We start from the raw sequence: 19,277 nt of genomic DNA, 5'->3' as shown, positions 1-19,277 counted from the left end.
ACAGTTCAATGGTGATCTCATTCTAACATTCTATATAGAACAGTTCAATGGTGATCTCATTCTAACATTCTATATAGAACAGTTCAATGGTGATCTCATTCTAACATTCTATATAGAACAGTTCAATGGTGATCTCATTCTAACATTCTGTATAGAACAGTTCAATGGTGATCTCATTCTAACATTCTATATAGAACAGTTCAATGGTGATCTCATTCTAACATTCTATATAGAACAGTTCAATGGTGATCTCATTCTAACATTCTGTATATAACAGTTCAATGGTGATCTCATTCTAACATTCTATATAGATCAGTTCAATGGTGATCTATTTGTAACATTCTATATAGAACAGTTCAATGGTGATCTCATTCTAACATTCTGTATAGAACAGTTCAATGGTGATCTATTTTTAACATTCTATATAGATCAGTTCAATGGTGATCTCAATCTAACATTCTATATAGAACAGTTCAATGGTGATCTCATTCTAACATTCTGTATAGAACAGTTCAATGGTGATCTCATTCTAACATTCTATATAGAACAGTTCAATGGTGATCTCATTCTAAGATTCTATATAGATCAGTTCAATGGTGATCTCATTCTAACATTCTATATAGAACAGTTCAATGGTGATCTCATTCTAACATTCTATATAGAACAGTTCAATGGTGATCTCATTTTAACATTCTATATAGATCAGTTCAATGGTGATCTCATTCTAACATTCTATATAGAACAGTTCAATGGTGATGTCATTCTAACATTCTATATAGAACAGTTCAATGGTGATCTCATTCTAACATTCTATATAGAACAGTTCAATGGTGATCTCATTCTAACATTCTATATAGATCAGTTCAATGGTGATCTCATTCTAACATTCTATATAGAACAGTTCAATGGTGATCTCATTCTAACATTCTATATAGAACAGTTCAATGGTGATCTCATTCTAACATTCTATATAGATCAGTTCAATGGTGATCTCATTCTAACATTCTATATAGAACAGTTCAATGGTGATCTATTTTTAACATTCTATATAGAACAGTTAAATGGTGATCTCATTCTAACATTCTATATAGATCAGTTCAATGGTGACCTCATTCTAACATTCTATATAGAACAGTTCAATGGTGATCTCATTCTAACATTCTGTATAGAACAGTTCAATGGTGATCTCATTCTAATATTCTATATAGAACAGTTCAATGGTGATCTCATTCTAACATTCTATATAGAACAGTTCAATGGTGATCTCATTCTAATATTCTATATAGAACAGTTAAATGGTGATCTCATTCTAATATTCTATATAGAACAGTTCAATGGTGATCTCATTCTAACATTCTGTATAGAACAGTTCAATGGTGATCTCATTCTAACATTCTATATAGAACAGTTCAATGGTGATCTCATTCTAACATTCTGTATAGAACAGTTCAATGGTGATCTCATTCTAACATTCTATATAGAACAGTTAAATGGTGATCTCATTCTAACATTCTATATAGAACAGTTCAATGGTGACCTCATTCTAACATTCTATATAGAACAGTTCAATGGTGATCTCATTCTAACATTCTATATAGAACAGTTCAATGGTGATCTCATTCTAATATTCTATATAGATCAGTTCAATGGTGACCTCATTCTAACATTCTATATAGAACAGTTCAATGGTGATCTCATTCTAACATTCTGTATAGAACAGTTCAATGGTGATCTCATTCTAACATTCTATATAGAACAGTTAAATGGTGATCTCATTCTAACATTCTATATAGATCAGTTCAATGGTGACCTCATTCTAACATTCTATATAGAACAGTTAAATGGTGATCTCATTCTAACATTCTATATAGAACAGTTCAATGGTGACCTCATTCTAACATTCTGTATAGAACAGTTCAATGGTGATCTATTTTTAACATTCTATATAGAACAGTTCAATGGTGATCTATTTTTAACATTCTATATAGAACAGTTCAATGGTGATCTCATTCATTATTTCTGTTATTTCTGTTGTACAGATTACATTACCGGAGTACCCAGGGGAGACAAAGCTCTGGGCTATGTAAGTATTATGAGCTCATATATACAAACAGAATTGTGTATATAACAATTTTTTATTTATTATTTAGCTTTCATTTAATCTTGGTTAACCCAGAACCAAAATTATGCGTATTTTTGTCAGATGCTCAATATTTACGTAGTCTGTCAAGAAGATATTAACCTTCATTTAACCTTTATTTACAGTGCATTCGGAAAGTATTCAGACCCCTTCACTTTTTCCACATTTTGTTATGTTTTATTCTAAAATGGATTAAGTAAATAAAAAATATTCAATCTATGCTCAAAACCCCATAATGACAAAGCGAAAAAAACGGGTTTTTAGAAATGTTTGCAAATGTATAAAAACGCAAAAAAATACTTATTTACATAAGTATTCAGACCCTTTACGATGAGACTTGAAATAGAGCTCAGGTGCATCCTGTTTCCTTTAATTATACTTGATGTTTCTACAACTTGATCAGAGTCCACCTGTGGTAAATTCAATTGATTGGACATGATTTGGAAAGGCACACACCTGTCTATATAAGGTCCTATAGTTGACAGTGCATGTCAGAGCAAAAACCAAGCCATGAGGTCAAAGGAATTGCCTGTGTCGAGACACAGATCTGGGGAAGGGTACCAACATATTTCTGCAGCATTGAAGGACCCCAAGAACACAGTGGCCTCCATCATTCTTAAATGGAAGAAGTTTGGAACCACAAAGACTCTTCCTAGAGCTGGCCGCCCGGCCAAACTGAGCAACCGGGGAAGAAGAGCCTTGGTCAGGGAGGTGACCAGAACCCGATAATTACCTTGACAGAGCTCTAGAGTTCCTCTGTGGAAATGGGAGAACCTTCCAGAAGGACAACCATCTCTGTAGCACTCCACCAATCAGGCCTTTATGATAGAGTGGCCAGACAGAAGGCTCTCCTCAGTAGAATGCACATGACAGCCCGCTTGGCATTTGCCAAGAGGCACCTAAAAACTCTCAGACCATGAGAAACAAGATTGAACTCTTGGGCCGAAATGCCAAGCATCACATCTGGAGGAAACCGGGCACCATCCCTACGGTGAAGCATGGTGGTGGCAGCGTCATGCTGTGGGATGTTACTCAGCAGCAGGGACTGGGAGACTAGTCAGGATTGATGGAAAGATGAACGGAGCAAAGTACAGAGCGATCCTTGATGAAAACCTGCTCCAGAGCGCTCAGGACCTCAGACTGGGGCGAAGGTTCACCTTCCAACAAGACAATAACCCTAAGCACACAGCCAAGACAACGCAGGAGTGGCTTCGGGACAAGTCTCTGAATGTCCTTGAGTGGCACAGCCAGAGCCCGGTCTTGAATCCGATCGAACATCTCCGGAGAGACCAGAAAATAGCTGTGCAGCGATGCTCCCCATCCAACCTAACAGAGCTTGAGAGGATCTGCAGGGAAGAATGAGAGAAACTCCCCAAATACAGGTGTGCCAAGCTTTTGTAGCGTCATACCCAAGAAGACACGAGGCTGTAATCGCTGCCAAAGATGCTTCAACAAAGTACTGAGTAAAGGGTTTGAATATTTATGTAAATGTGAAATTTCAGTTTTTGTATAATTTTTTTATTATATACATTTGCTACAAAGTGAAGGGGTCTGAATGCTTTCCCGACATTGAGCTAAAATATTTTTGAAAGCTGTACTATACATGTGTTAAAGAGGTCAATGGCACACAGACCGTGAGGGAAGAACAAGGACTCCATAATTGGCGCATTTTCGAAAATTCAGATTTTATTATTATTTTATTATTCGTCATATTCGTCATGATTTTTGTGTTCAAACAGGCCCACAATGTGGTCACTAAAATCCCAATTTAGATCTATTTAGACTAATATTTAGAAATAGTTATTTTCAGTTTATTAAAAAATATCTGCTAAACGCTAACTTCTGTTCATATAAGCTGGTAGCATAGCTAGCCATATAGAAATCGGTGGTGGTACTTGAAGCCATTTTGAAATGTAATACAGTTGATTAGTGACGATGACATAAACATGTGTTGGGGTTTACATCCATACATTACACTCGGATTTTTACCCCAAATAGTGTGAAATACACATTTAAACAATAGCTTAAATGTAGGCACATTTGTAATGGGGGGGGGTGAGTGGGGTTGCCATGGCATTTCCATTGTTTTGGTCAATTCAATGTATCTCTTTACTGCATCTATGCTGTGTGTGCTATAGGCAACTATTATTGCCATGGCTAACACACACAGACTAGATCAACTACGTTGACTATTCTTACGTAGAGTCAAGTGTGTAAGTCGTTGTGGGTGGAAAACCGAGTCAGTTATTTTGTCTTGCCATGTAGGTGAACATCTTCAATGGGAGGAATATGCAGTCTGTCCTGAACTTCACAGGAACACAGGTACGGTATGGGATGGTAGTGGTTTTACATGTGTGTGCGTGCGTGCATGCATACTGACTCTGAGCCAGAAGGATGAAAGGAATGTTGACATAATTCATTTGATTTGTTTTGAGCGTTCCTCTTGGAATCTCTGTTACAGTCCACACAGAGACAGAGCGTCCGTTACAGTCCACACAGAGACAGAGCGTCCGTTACAGTCCACACAGAGACAGAGCGTCCGTTACAGTCCACACAGAGACAGAGCGTCCGTTACAGTCCACACAGAGACAGAGTGTCCGTTACAGTCCACACAGAGACAGAGCGTCCGTTACAGTCCACACAGAGACAGGGCGTCCGTTACAGTCCACACAGAGACAGAGCCTCCGTTACAGTCCACACAGAGACAGAGCGTCCGTTACAGTCCACACAGAGACAGGGCGTCCGTTACAGTCCACACAGAGACAGAGCCTCCGTTACAGTCCACACAGAGACAGGGCATCCGTTACAGTCCTCACAGAGACATGGCGTCCGTTACAGTCCACACACAGACCGTATTGGTCTCTGTGGAACTGTAGTAAACCTTATTCAGCACCATATTGGTCTCTGTGGAACTGTAGTAAACCTTATTCAGCACCGTATTGGTCTCTGTAGAACTGTGGTAAACCTTATTCAGCACCGTATTGGTCTCTGTAGAACTGTAGTAAACCTTATTCAGCACCGTATTGGTCTCTGTGGAACTGTAGTAAACCTTATTCAGCACCGTATTGGTCTCTGTAGAACTGTAGTAAACCTTATTCAACACCGTATTGGTCTCTGTAGAACTGTAGTAAACCTTATTCAGCACCGTATTGGTCTCTGTATTACTGTAGTAAACCTTATTCAGCACCGTATTGGTCTCTGTAGAACTGTAGTAAACCTTATTCAGCACCGTATTGGTCTCTGTGGAACTGTAGTAAACCTTATTCAGCACCGTATTGGTCTCTGTAGAACTGTAGTAAACCTTATTCAGCACCGTATTGGTCTCTGTAGGACTGTAGTAAACCTTATTCAGCACCGTATTGGTCTCTGTAGGACTGTAGTAAACCTTATTCAGCACCGTATTGGTCTCCGTAGGACTGTAGTAAACCTTATTCAGCACCGTATTGGTCTCTGTAGGACTGTAGTAAACCTTATTCAGCACCGTATTGGTCTCTGTAGGACTGTAGTAAACCTTATTCAGCACCGTATTGGTCTCTGTATTACTGTAGTAAACCTTATTCAGCACCGTATTGGTCTCTGTAGAACTGTAGTAAACCTTATTCAGCACCGTATTGGTCTCTGTAGAACTGTAGTAAACCTTATTCAGCACCGTATTGGTCTCTGTGGGACTGTAGTAAACCTTATTCAGCACCGTATTGGTCTCTGTAGAACTGTAGTAAACCTTATTCAGCACCGTATTGGTCTCTGTGGAACTGTAGTAAACCTTATTCAGCACCGTATTGGTCTCTGTGGAACTGTAGTAAACCTTATTCAGCACCGTATTGGTCTCTGTAGAACTGTAGTAAACCTTATTCAGCACCGTATTGGTCTCTGTGGAACTGTAGTAAACCTTATTCAGCACCGTATTGGTCTCTGTGGAACTGTAGTAAACCTTATTCAGCACCGTATTGGTCTCTGTAGAACTGTAGTAAACCTTATTCAGCACCGTATTGGTCTCTGTAGAACTGTAGTAAACCTTATTCAGCACCGTATTGGTCTCTGTAGAACTGTAGTAAACCTTATTCAGCACCGTATTGGTCTCTGTGGGACTGTAGTAAACCTTATTCAGCACCGTATTGGTCTCTGTAGAACTGTAGTAAACCTTATTCAGCACCGTATTGGTCTCTGTGGAACTGTAGTAAACCTTATTCAGCACCGTATTGGTCTCTGTGGGACTGTAGTAAACCTTATTCAGCACCGTATTGGTCTCTGTAGAACTGTAGTAAACCTTATTCAGCACCGTATTGGTCTCTGTGGGACTGTAGTAAACCTTATTCAGCACCGTATTGGTCTCTGTAGAACTGTAGTAAACCTTATTCAGCACCGTATTGGTCTCTGTATTACTGTGGTAAACCTTATTCAGCACCGTATTGGTCTCTGTAGAACTGTAGTAAACCTTATTCAGCACCGTATTGGTCTCTGTAGAACTGTAGTAAACCTTATTCAGCACCGTATTGGTCTCTGTATTACTGTGGTAAACCTTATTCAGCACCGTATTGGTCTCTGTATGACTGTAGTAAACCTTATTCAGCACCGTATTGGTCTCTGTAGAACTGTAGTAAACCTTATTCAGCACCGTATTGGTCTCTGTGGAACTGTAGTAAACCTTATTCAGCACCGTATTGGTCTCTGTAGAACTGTAGTAAACCTTATTCAGCACCGTATTGGTCTCTGTGGAACTGTAGTAAACCTTATTCAGCACCGTATTGGTCTCTGTAGAACTGTAGTAAACCTTATTCAGCACCGTATTGGTCTCTGTAGAACTGTAGTAAACCTTATTCAGCACCGTATTGGTCTCTGTGGGGTGATGGTGAATATACCACACATTGTATTTCTCTCTGTTTCCTCAGATGGCTGCCTACTTTGGCCATTCTGTGGCAGCGACCGACATCAATAACGATGGGTAAGTAATGATGGGTACACTGACTCCCTTGTCCCAAATGTCACCCTAATCCCTTATATAGTGCACTATGTAGGGCAGATTGACCCTGGTCAAAAGTAGTGTACTACGTAGGGCAGAGCCCTATTGACCCTGGTCAAAAGTAGTGCACTACGTAGGGCAGAGCCCTATTGACCCTGGTCAAAAGTAGTGCACTACATAGGGCAGAGCCCTATTGACCCTGGTCAAAAGTAGTGTACTACGTAGGGCAGAGCCCTATGGACCCTGGTCAAAAGTAGTGTACTTCGTAGGGCAGAGCCCTATGGGCCCTGGTCAAAAGTAGTGCACTACGTAGGGCAGAGCCCTATGGGCCCTGGTCAAAAGTAGTGCACTACGTAGGGCAGATTGACCCTGGTCAAAAGTAGTGCACTACGTAGGGCAGAGCCCTATTGACCCTGGTCAAAAGTCGTGAACTACGTAGGTCAGAGCCCTATGGACCCTGGTCAAAAGTAGTGCACTACGTAGGGCATAGGGTACCATTTGGGACATGGGTTCTATCTTAGTAGTTTGTGACCTCTTTACAGTCTATCCAGGGTCGTGTTCATTGGTGCAAAAGGAAAGCAAGCGTTTCTTATTGGTGAAGTACAGGTAGTTTTGTTTGTTTTGTTTGTTTTCTTCGGTTTAGTCAACACGGCGTTGCTCCTGGAGGATGTGTGTTGATGGTAAATAGAGGGCCTGACTTATACAAACTGTTGGGAACAGCTCAAGGCGATAGATGTTCTCATCCGGTAGCAGAGCTAGCTAATTAATCTCTAGATGAAGACACAAGTCGTGACCGTAGACGGGTAATGATACAGACTCTCCAGACTCCTGACTGCTTTCAGATGCAGTTGAATATCTTGACAGATTTTTTTTTTGGTAGGTTATTTCAAGAGTTCTCAAACAATTTTTTCCGGCCCGCGAGGACCCCTTTTGTGATAGCAAAATTCAGAACACATCTTGAGTGGGATTCAAATAGCGTACAAGGAGTTTTACTGTGAGTTCAGCAATGCATGGCTGGATGAAACAAGTCTCGGACCCTGGAAAGGGACATTTTAAAGGCCTGCTTCTTGGCATGGGAGATTAACATATTGCAGTTTTCAATCAAATTTCCTGCAATTTTACACATTTGTCACGGGGCAGATTTTTTGTTGTTGTTGCAGCTTTAAAGCTAATATCCTGCAATAACACACATTTTGCCAGAAAAAGCTTCAATTACAGTGTATTTATGTTTAAAAAAATTATCAAACTAAAACTTTGGCTGGAAAAACAAGTAGTATTGAGTCGAGAAATGCATAATTGGTCGATACCAATATCCCTGTGAGCCTCCCAGGCCCAAGTTGCCCACAAATAAAGAAATGGTAGGAAAATAATATTATATTGTATTGTATTACACCTTCTAAACATATTCCACGGATCCCTTGGCCAAAATATGTTTAATATGTTGTTGTTAGTCCGCGTACCCCACTTTGGGAACCCCGGGGTTATATCATTTACAGTGGGTAATAGATGACTTTAACATTAGGGAATATTATGTGTAGATCAGGGCCATTAAACCCTAAATAAATTGTAACAGAACAAAGGGTTGGTTTCCCGAGCATAGACTAACATTATTCCTGGACTAAAATGCACTTCCAATAGAGGATCTTAGTCCAATACTAGGCTCAATCTACAGTAAGTGTGTGAAACCAAGCCAAAATGTTTTTAAAACATTTAATCGCTCAAAAGTAATTGGACAAACTAACATAAGCATCAATTAAATTATGAATTTTGATACTTGGTGGAGTCAATAATTGCCTGAAGCTGTGTTTCTTCCCTGGTGATGCTCTGCCAGGCCCTTCACTGCAGCGGCCTTCAGGTCCTGCTTGTTCTTGGGGCGTTTTGCCTTCAGCAAAGTGAAATGCTCAATGGGATTCAGGTCAGGTGATTGACTTGGCCATTGCAGAACATTCCACTTCTTTGCCTTTAAAAAGGTATTGCGTTGCTTTCGCAGTACGCTTCGGGTCACTGTCCATCTGAACTGTGAAGCGCCGTCCAATGAGTTTTGAAACATTTGGCTGGATCTGAGTGGATAATTTAGCCCTAAACACTTCAGAACTCATCCATGCTGCTTTTGTCAGCAGTCACGTCATCACTAAATACAAAGGGAACCAGTTTCATTGACAGCCATACATACCACTACCTCCCGAGTGGCGCAGCGGTCTAAGGCACTGCATCTCACTGCTAGAGGCGTCACAACAGACCGTGGTTCGATTCCAGGCCGTGATTGGGAGTCCCCTAGGGCGGCGCACAACTGGCCCAGCGTCGTCCGGGTTTGGCCGGCGTAGGCCGTCATTGTAAATAATAATTTGTTCTTAACTGACTTGCCCTAGTTAAATAAAGGTTAAATTAAATAATTTAAAAAAGGAAACCTCCACCGTGCTTCACAGATGAGGTGGTATGCTTCGGATCATGAGCAGTTCCTTCCCTTCTCCGTACTCTTCTCTTCCCATCATTCTGGTACAAGTCGATCTTTGTCTCATCTGTCCATAGAACGTTGTTCCAGAACTGTACAGGCTTTTTTAGATCGTTTTTTGGGGGGGCAAACTCTAATCTGGTCTTCCTTTTTTTAGAGGCTTACCAATGGTTTACATCTTGTGGTAAACCCTCTGTATTTACTCTGGTGAAGTCGGCTCTTGATTATTGACTTTGACACAGACACACCTACCTCCTGGAGGGTGTTCCTGATCTGGCCAACTGTTGTGAAAAGGGTTTTTATTCACCAGGGAAATGATTATTCTGTCATCCACCTTGGTCTTCCAGACCTTCTGGTGTTCCTGAGCTCACCAGTTCTGTCTTTTTAGGAATGTACCAAATAGTTGATTTGGCCACAATGTGATGTTTTTTTGGGGGAGGGGGATTTGTCAGCCTAATGATGGCTTGCTTCACTGGTAGTGACAGCTCTTTTGACTTCATGTTGAGGGTTAACAGCAACACATTCCAAATGCAAATGCCACACTTCAAATCAACTCTAGACATTTTATCTTCTTACTTGTAAATGAACTAATGAGGGAATAACATACACCTGGCCATGGAGCAGCTGTGCAGACAATTGTCCAATTACTTTTGGTCCTTTAAAAAGGGGGAGGGACCACATATAAAAAGTGCTGTAATTCCTACACCGTTCACCCGATTTGAAGGTAAATACCCTCAAATGAATATATATCATATTCATTATTTAATTTAAACTCCAATGTGCTGTGGTAGACAGCTAAAATAATAATAACTTGGTCAATGGCCAAATATTTATGGACCTGACTGTATGTCTCCCTCTGTCTCTCCTTAGGCTGGTGGATCTGTTTGTTGGGGCCCCTCTGTTCATGGACCGTGGTAGTGATGGGAAGCTGAGGGAGGTGGGTCAGGTGTCTGTGTTCCTGGGGAAGGGAGGCTTCTCCTTCCACACACCCATCACACTGAGTGGGACAGAGATCTACTCACGCTTCGGCAGTTCTATCGCCACACTGGGGGACCTGGATATGGATGGCTTCAACGGTATGTACGAGGCCTTAACGGTATGTACGAATGTACGAGGCCTTAACGGTATGTACGAGGCCTTAACGGTATGTACGAGGCCTTAACGGTATGTACGAGGCCTTAACGGTATGTACGAGGCCTTAACGGTATGTACGAGGTCTTAACGGTATGTACGAGGCTTCAACGGTATGTACGAGGCTTCAACGGTATGTACGAGGCCTTAACGGTATGTACGAGGCCTTAACGGTATGTACGAGGTCTTAACGGTATGTACGGGGTCTTAACGGTATATACGAGGCCTCAACGGTATGCATGAGGCCTCAACGGTATGCATGAGGCCTCAACGGTATGCATGAGGCCTTAACGGTATGTACGAGGCCTTAACGATTTGAGTGAGTCCTTAACGGTATGTATGAGGCCTTAACGGTGTGAGTGAGTCCTTAACGGTATGTATGAGGCCTGTATGAGGCCTTAACGGTATGTACGAGGCCTTAACGGTATGTACGAGGCCTTAACGGTATGCATGAGGCCTCAACGGTATGCATGAGGCCTCAACGGTATGCATGAGGCCTCAACGGTATGCATGAGGCCTCAACGGTATGTACGAGGCCTCAACGGTATGTACGAGGCCTTAACGGTATGTACTAGGCCTTAACGGTATATACGAGGCCTTAATGGTATGAGTGAGTCCTTAACGGTATGTATGAGGCCTTAACGGTATGTATGAGGCCTTAACGGTATGAGTGAGTCCTTAACGGTATGTATGAGGCCTTAACGGTATGTATGAGGCCTGTATGAGGCCTTAACGGTATGTACGAGGCCTTAACGGTATGTACGAGGTCTTAACGATATGTACGAGGCCTCAACGGTATGTATGAGGCCTTAACGGTATGTACGAGGCCTCAACGGTATGCACGAGGCCTCAACGGTATGCACGAGGCCTCAACGGTATGTACGAGGCCTCAACGGTATGTACGAGGCCTCAACGATATGCACGATGGCCTCAACGGTATGCACGAGACCTCAACGGTATGCACGAGGCCTCAACGGTATGCACGAGGCCTCAACGGTATGCACGAGGCCTCAACGGTATGCACGAGGCCTCAACGGTATGCACGAGGCCTTAACGGTATGAGGCAACTTCAGGCTGCCTGGTTCTTTAACAAAATATCAGAAACTTTCCGAAAGTTCACAGGTTTTTTTATAGAAATCCCGGTTGGAAAGAAGCCGGTCGCCCAACTGGGAATGCTCCAACCAGGATTCCTAGACCCTTTAAGAATGCTTTGTGGTTTTGGGGGGGAAAGTTACCTCATACTATTCAGGGAGATCCTCTGGTTTGAAGACAATGACCGTCATGGCGGTTTGTTGATGATCTCCCTCTTCCTGTAATGTTTCTCTGTTCCAGACATCGCCATAGCTGCACCCTACGGCGGCCCGAAGCACCGCGGATTAGTGTACATCCACAATGGGAGGGCTGCAGGGCCTGACCCAGTGCCTTCTCAGGTCCTAGAGGGGAGGTGGGCCTCCTCTTACATGCCCCCCAGCTTTGGATACTCCCTGCACGGAGCCACCGATATTGATCAGAATGGATACCCAGGTAGTTTGATACTAGAATGGATACCCAGGTAGTTTGATACTAGAATGGATACCCAGGTAGTTTGATAATAGATCATACACCCCGGTATTTTCATACTAGAATGGATACCCAGGTAGTTTCATAATAGATCATACACCCCAGTATTTTCATACTAGAATGGATACCCAGGTAGTTTGATACTAGAATGGATACCCAGGTAGTTTGATACTAGAATGGACACCCAGGTAGTTTGATACTAGAATGGATACCCAGGTAGTTTGATACTAGAATGGATACCCAGGTAGTTTGATACTAGAATGGATACCCAGGTAGTTTGATACTAGAATGGATACCCAGGTAGTTTGATACCAGAATGGATACCCAGGTAGTTTGATACTAGAATGGACACCCAGGTAGTTTGATACTAGAATGGATACCCAGGTAGTTTGATACTAGAATGGATACCCAGGTAGTTTGATACTAGAATGGATACCCAGGTAGTTTGATACTAGATTGGATACCCAGGTAGTTTGATACTAGAATGGATACCCAGGTAGTTTGATACTAGAATGGACACCCAGGTAGTTTGATACTAGAATGGACACCCAGGTAGTTTGATACTAGAATGGATACCCAGGTAGTTTGATACTAGAATGGATACCCAGGTAGTTTGATACTAGAATGGATACCCAGGTAGTTTGATACTAGAATGGATACCCAGGTAGTTTGATACTAGAATGGATACCCAGGTAGTTTGATACTAGAATGGATACCCAGGTAGTTTGATACTAGAATGGATACCCAGGTAGTTTGATACTAGAATGGATACCCAGGTAGTTTGATACTAGAATGGATACCCAGGTAGTTTGATACTAGATTGGACACCCAGGTAGTTTGATACTAGAATGGACACCGAGGCTTACTTACGGGAGGGAGTGTTGTTGAAAAAACGTAAATGAGTCCAGCTCTGCTAGTTTTTTTCCTGGGTTTGTGGTTCCTGAATGCTTACGGATTGGCCCTTAGTTAACAAAAAAAAAAAGGATTAGTTTGTTGCTTGGTAAACCTGCTGTCATTATACTGATGTGTTTCTATCCTCCCCCCCTTCTCTACCTCTCCCTACCTCCCCCCCTTCTCTACCTCTCCCTACCCCCCCTTCTCTACCTCGCCCTACCTCCCCCCTTCTCTACCTCTCCCCCCCCTTCTCTACCTCTCCCTACCTCTCTCTCCCCTTCTCTACATCTCTCTACCTCTCTCTCCCCCCTTCTCTACCTCTCCTTACCTCCCTCTCTCCCCTTCTCTACCTCTCCCTACCTCTCTCTCCCCCCCTTCTACCTCTCCCTACCTCTCTCTCCCCCCTTCTCTACCTCTCCTTACCTCCCTCTCTCCCCTTCTCTACCTCTCCCTACCTCTCTCTCCCCCTTCTCTACCTCTCCCTACCTGTCTCTCCCCCCTTCTCTACCTCTTTCACCCCCTTCTCTACCTCTCCCTACCTCTCTCTGCCCCTTCTCTACCTATCCCTACCTCTCTCTCCCCCCTTCTCTACCTCGCTCTCTCCCCTTCTCTACCTCTTTCTCCCCCCTTCTCTACCTCTCTCTACCTCTCTCTCTCCCCCCTTCTCTACCTATCTCTACCTCTCTCTCTCCCCCCTTCTCTACCTCTCTCTCTCCCCCTTCTCTACCTCTCTCTACCTCTCTCTCTCCCCCTTCTCTACCTCTCCCTACCTCTCTCTCCCCCCTTCTACCTCTCTCTCTCCCTCTTCTCTTCTCTACCTCTCTCTCCCCCTCCCCCTTCTCTAACTCTCTCTCCCCCTTCTCTACCTCTCTCCCCCTTCTCTACCTCTCTCCCCCTTCTCTACCTCTCTCTCTCCCTTCTTTACCTCTCTCCCCCTTCTCTACCTATCTCTCTCCCTTCTCTACCTCTCTCTACCTCTCTCTCCCTTCTCTACCTCTCTCTACCTCTCTCTCCCCCTTCTCTACCTCTCTCTCTCCCTTCTCTACCTCTCTCTACCTCTCTCTCTCCCTTCTCTACCTCTCTCTACCTCTCTCTCCCCCTTCTCTACCTCTCTCTCCCCCTCTCCCTTCTCGAACTCTCTCTCTCTCTCCCCCTCCCCCTTCTCTAACTCTCTCTCTCTCTCCCTTCTCTCTCTCCCCCTCCTCTACCTCTCTCTCTGTCTCTCCACCACAGACTTAATAGTCGGTGTATTTGGTGCAGACAAAGCCGTTCTATACAGGTACAGTAGTGCTGTGTTTTCCTTGGATGTTTCACATGCCTTCAATGTAACGTGCTTCGTGACCCACCTCAACCATCCAAGGTGTTTCTGTTTCATTAAAGTATCCCACATGACTTGTATGCAATTAGTGGCACGTTAAGCCTTAATAACGGTTTGTCATTTAAAAAGTAAATGTGTTTGGTGAACAAGGTCCACGTGAAGTCTTAATATATCGTCCATATTATAGAGGCGTTCCTCAACACAGACGTATACAGTATAGATTTGACATGCAATACTGTACAACTCTAAAGTATCAACTGGTGAATTGAGCCGATAGCTGAGCTCTGTTGTTGTGGTCGTGACCGATGGCCTTTGGATAGCAATGCTAACCCCACATATAGATGAGTGAGTTTCTCTCACGCTGGCTGCCTGGCTGTGAGAGCAGAGACCTGTGCTGCTAGAGGACTTCCAACAAAACACCAGATTGCTCTCTTTTTCTATTGAAACGCTTTGTCGACGTTCCTTCCCTGTACGGTGTCAGATTGTTGACCGGTCACTGGTGAACTCTGACCTCAACACAATGAGATCTTAGTCTCTATTGAAGCTCTCTAATGTTGACTTGAGGTACCCCCCTGTGCTCACTGTTCTGTATATGGCGTATGGCCTGACTTCTGACCCCCCCACCCCTGTGCTCACTGTTCTGTATATGGCATATGGCCTGACTTCTGACCCCCCCACCCCTGTGCTCACTGTTCTGTATATGGCATATGGCCTGACTTCTGACTCCCCCCCCGAGCTCACTGTTCTGTATATGGCATATGGCCTGACTTCTGACCCCCCCCCCCGTGCTCACTGTTCTGTATATGGCATATGGCCTGACTTCTGACCCCCCCCCACTCCCCCCCTGTGCTCACTGTTCTGTATATGGCATATGGCCTGACTTCTGACCCCCCCACTCCCCCCCTGTGCTCACTGTTCTGTATATGGCATATGGCCTGACTTCTGACCCCCCCCACTCCCCCCCCCCCCCTGTGCTCACTGTTCTGTATATGGCATATGGCCTGACTTCTGACCCCCCTACTCCCCCTGTGCTCACTGTTCTGTATATGTCCTATGGCCTGACCTCTGACCTTTGATCCCCAGGGCCCGGCCCGTCATCAGCGTTAACGCCACCCTGGACATCAGCCCTCAGATCCTCAACCCAGAGGAAAGGAGCTGCAAGCTGCCTGACAGTGACACCAAAGTGTCCTGGTGAGTAAGATAATTATATAATTACGTTTTCACTTTTTAAATAGAGAAGATATGGATGTCTGTGTCTAACTGTCTGACAGACTTCCTCTCTGGTAACGTCGTGTCTAACTGTCTGACAGACTTCCTCTCGGGTAACGTCATGTCTAACTGTCTGACAGACTTCCTCTCTGGTAACGTCGTGTCTAACTGTCTGACAGACTTCCTCTCTGGTAACGTCATGTCTAACTGTCTGACAGACTTTCTCTCTGGTAACGTCATGTCTGACAGACTTCCTCTCTGGTAACGTCATGTCTAACTGTCTGACAGACTTCCTCTCTGGTAACGTCATGTCTAACTGTCTGACAGACTTTCTCTCTGGTAACGTCATGTCTGACAGACTTCCTCTCTGGTAACGTCATGTCTAACTGTCTGACAGACTTTCTCTCTGGTAACGTCATGTCTAACTGTCTGACAGACTTCCTCTCTGGTAACGTCATGTCTAACTGTCTGACAGACTTTCTCTCTGGTAACGTCATGTCTAACTGTCTGACAGACTTCCTCTCTGGTAACGTCATGTCTAACTGTCTGACAGACTTCCTCTCTGGTAACGTCATGTCTAACTGTCTGACAGACTTCCTCTCTGGTAACGTCATGTCTAACTGTCTGACAGACTTCCTCTCTGGTAACGTCATGTCTAACTGTCTGACAGACTTTCTCTCTGGTAACGTCATGTCTGACAGACTTCCTCTCTGGTAACGTCATGTCTAACTGTCTGACAGACTTCCTCTCTGGTAACGTCATGTCTAACTGTCTGACAGACTTCCTCTCTGGTAACGTCATGTCTGACTGTCTGACAGACTTCCTCTCTGGTAACGTCATGTCTGACAGACTTCCTCTCTGGTAACGTCATGTCTAACTGTCTGACAGACTTCCTCTCTGGTAACGTCATGTCTAACTGTCTGACAGACTTCCTCTCTGGTAACGTCATGTCTAACTGTCTGACAGACTTTCTCTCTGGTAACGTCATGTCTGACAGACTTCCTCTCGGGTAACGTCATGTCTAACTGTCTGACAGACAGAGAGCTGATGTCAGAACATGCAACATGTTTATCTAGCTACCTTTCGGTGCTTTATGCTTGTTTTTAGAACTGTAGAGAACACTATAGCCTTTGCTTTACAGTTCAATCTGATTCGTTTTTGGTCATATCTTGTTCTCCCCTCAGTTTCAAAGTGAAGTACTGTCTTAAGGCGAGTGGAAGAGGTGCACCAGCCTCACTGAGTAAGTATCTGAAGGATATCTTCTACTACTAGTACTCTACGCTACATTGGATCCCTACGGGGCTCTGCTACTCAACAAATGCTACTCTGAGATATAGTGTTAAAGCACAGCGTTTTCTTCTCTCCTGTCGACAAGCTGTTCTCTCATAGAACTCCTGTTAGATCACAAAACACAGCTGTCTGTCCCTCACCTTCTCTGAAATAGTGCCTATGTCCCAATAGACACCCTTATTCCCTACATCGTGCACTACTTTTGACCAGAGCCCTGTGGAACCTGGTCAAAAGTAGTGCACTATAACGGGATGAGGATGCCATGTAGGATGCATAGAGTAGCTATAGCGCCACATCTCACCTCTGAGACATCATGTCTGGCTGTTACCCAGCCTGTTAGATCATTGCTTCAGGCTAGCAGTGTAGCCTGTTAGATCATAGCTCCAGGCTAGCAGTGTAGCCTGTTAGATCATAGCTTCAGGCTAGCAGTGTAGCCTGTTAGATCATAGCTTCAGGCTAGCAGTGTAGCCTGTTAGATCATAACTTCAGGCTAGCAGTGCAGCCTGTTAGATCATTGCTTCAGGCTAGCAGTGTAGCCTGTTAGATTATAACTTCAGGCTAGCAGTGTAGCCTGTTAGATCATAGCTTCAGGCTAGCAGTGTAGCCTGTTAGATCATAGCTTCAGGCTAACCCTGCGGCCTGTTAGATTATAGCTTCAGGCTAGCAGTGTAGCCTGTTAGATCATAGCTTCAGGCTAACCCTGCGGCCTGTTAGATCATAGCTTCAGGCTAGCAGTGTAGCCTGTTAGATCATAGCTCCAGGCTAGCAGTGCAGCCTGTTAGATCATAGCTCCAGGCTAGCAGTGCAGCCTGTTAGATCGTAGCTTCAGGCTAGCAGTGTAGCCTGTTAGATCATAGCTTCAGGCTAGCAGTGTAGCCTGTTAAATCATAGCTTCAGGCTAGCAGTGTTGCCTGTTAGATCATAGCTCCAGGCTAGCAGTGCAGCCTGTTAGATCAATGCTTCAGGCTAGCAGTGCAGCCTGTTAGATCGTAGCTCCAGGCTAGCAGTGCAGCCTGTTAGATCATAGCTTCAGGCTAGCAGTGCAGCCTGTTAGATCATAGCTTCAGGCTTGCAGCGTAGCCTGTTAGATCGTAGCTTCAGGCTAGCAGTGTAGCCTGTTAGATCGTAGCTTCAGGCTAGCAGTGTAGCCTGTTAGATCATAGCTTCAGGCTAGCAGTGTTGCCTGTTAGATCATAGCTCCAGGCTAGCAGTGCAGCCTGTTAGATCAATGCTTCAGGCTAGCAGTGCAGCCTGTTAGATCGTAGCTTCAGGCTAGCAGTGCAGCCTGTTAGAGACTCTGGGGAAGTGGATAAAGGGCCTCATTGCCAACATCCCAAAGTATCCCTTTTACCAAATAGCTACCCTGACTATCTGCATTGACCCTTTTAGACTCATCACATACCCTACTGCTAGTGTTTATTATCTATCCTGTTTCCTAGTCACTTTATTCCTAGTTATATGTACATATCTACCATAATTACCTCGTACTCCTGCACATCGACTTGGTACTGGTACCCCATGTATATAGCCAAGTTATCTTTACTCATTGTGTATTTAATATTACTTGTATTATTACATTTCTATAATTTCTCTTTTATTTCTCTCTGCGTTGTTGGGAAGGATCTGTAAGTAAGCGTTTCACTGTTAGTCTACAGCTGTTGATACGAAACATGTGACAAATAACATTTGATTTGATTTGTCTTTCAGAAATTAGTATTTCTCCTGAAAGCATTGTATCACACTAGTGCCATGAGTGTAAAACTAGCTGTCAGTGACTGGGTTAGTCACTAACCAGGGCCTCATGTTTACCGTCTGTCTGTGTACTTGTCAGAGTTCCAGGTTTACCTTGTCCTGGACAGACTCAAACACAAGGGGGCGACAAAGAGAGTTCTGTTCCTCCACAGCAAAACGTCCCAGTACACGAAAAACATGACAGTCAGCAACGGCCAAGGACCAGCCTGCGAGGAGCAAGAAGCTTTCCTCATAGTGAGTTCCTGTTGTTAAGTATTGCTCTAGACCACTGGTGTCCAACTCATTCCACGGAGGGCCCAGTGTCTGCACTGGTGTCCAACTCATTCCACGGAGGGCCCAGTGTCTGCACTGGTGTCCAACTCATTCCACGGAGGGCCCAGTGTCTGCACTGGTGTCCAACTCATTCCACGGAGGGCCCAGTGTCTGCACTGGTGTCCAACTCATTCCACGGAGGGCCCACTGTCTGCGGGTTTTCGCTCCTCCCTTGTCCTTGATTGAATTAAGGTCACTACTTAGTATGGAATTCCCCTCACCTGGTTGTCTAGGTCTCAGTAAGGAACTCCCCTCACCT

At 44.0% G+C, this 19,277-nt stretch overlaps 1 protein-coding gene across 1 annotated transcript in view; it reads left to right on the top strand.

Moving 5' to 3' along the window:
- Positions 1-19,277, top strand: part of LOC139538933 (integrin alpha-V-like) — an 85,044-nt gene that overhangs the window by 34,261 nt on the left and 31,506 nt on the right. The window contains exons 9-17 of the mRNA XM_071341518.1: positions 2,040-2,083; positions 4,406-4,462; positions 7,030-7,082; positions 10,423-10,628; positions 12,016-12,207; positions 14,371-14,416; positions 15,539-15,646; positions 16,849-16,904; positions 18,786-18,940. Of these exons, the coding sequence (XP_071197619.1) occupies positions 2,040-2,083; positions 4,406-4,462; positions 7,030-7,082; positions 10,423-10,628; positions 12,016-12,207; positions 14,371-14,416; positions 15,539-15,646; positions 16,849-16,904; positions 18,786-18,940 (917 nt within the window). The remainder of the gene's footprint in view (positions 1-2,039; positions 2,084-4,405; positions 4,463-7,029; positions 7,083-10,422; positions 10,629-12,015; positions 12,208-14,370; positions 14,417-15,538; positions 15,647-16,848; positions 16,905-18,785; positions 18,941-19,277) is intronic.

The sequence above is a fragment of the Salvelinus alpinus genome, chromosome 14 (genome assembly GCF_045679555.1).
Source record: "Salvelinus alpinus chromosome 14, SLU_Salpinus.1, whole genome shotgun sequence".
NCBI lineage: Eukaryota > Metazoa > Chordata > Actinopteri > Salmoniformes > Salmonidae > Salvelinus > Salvelinus alpinus.
This window is presented reverse-complemented; position numbering and strand designations above follow the sequence as displayed.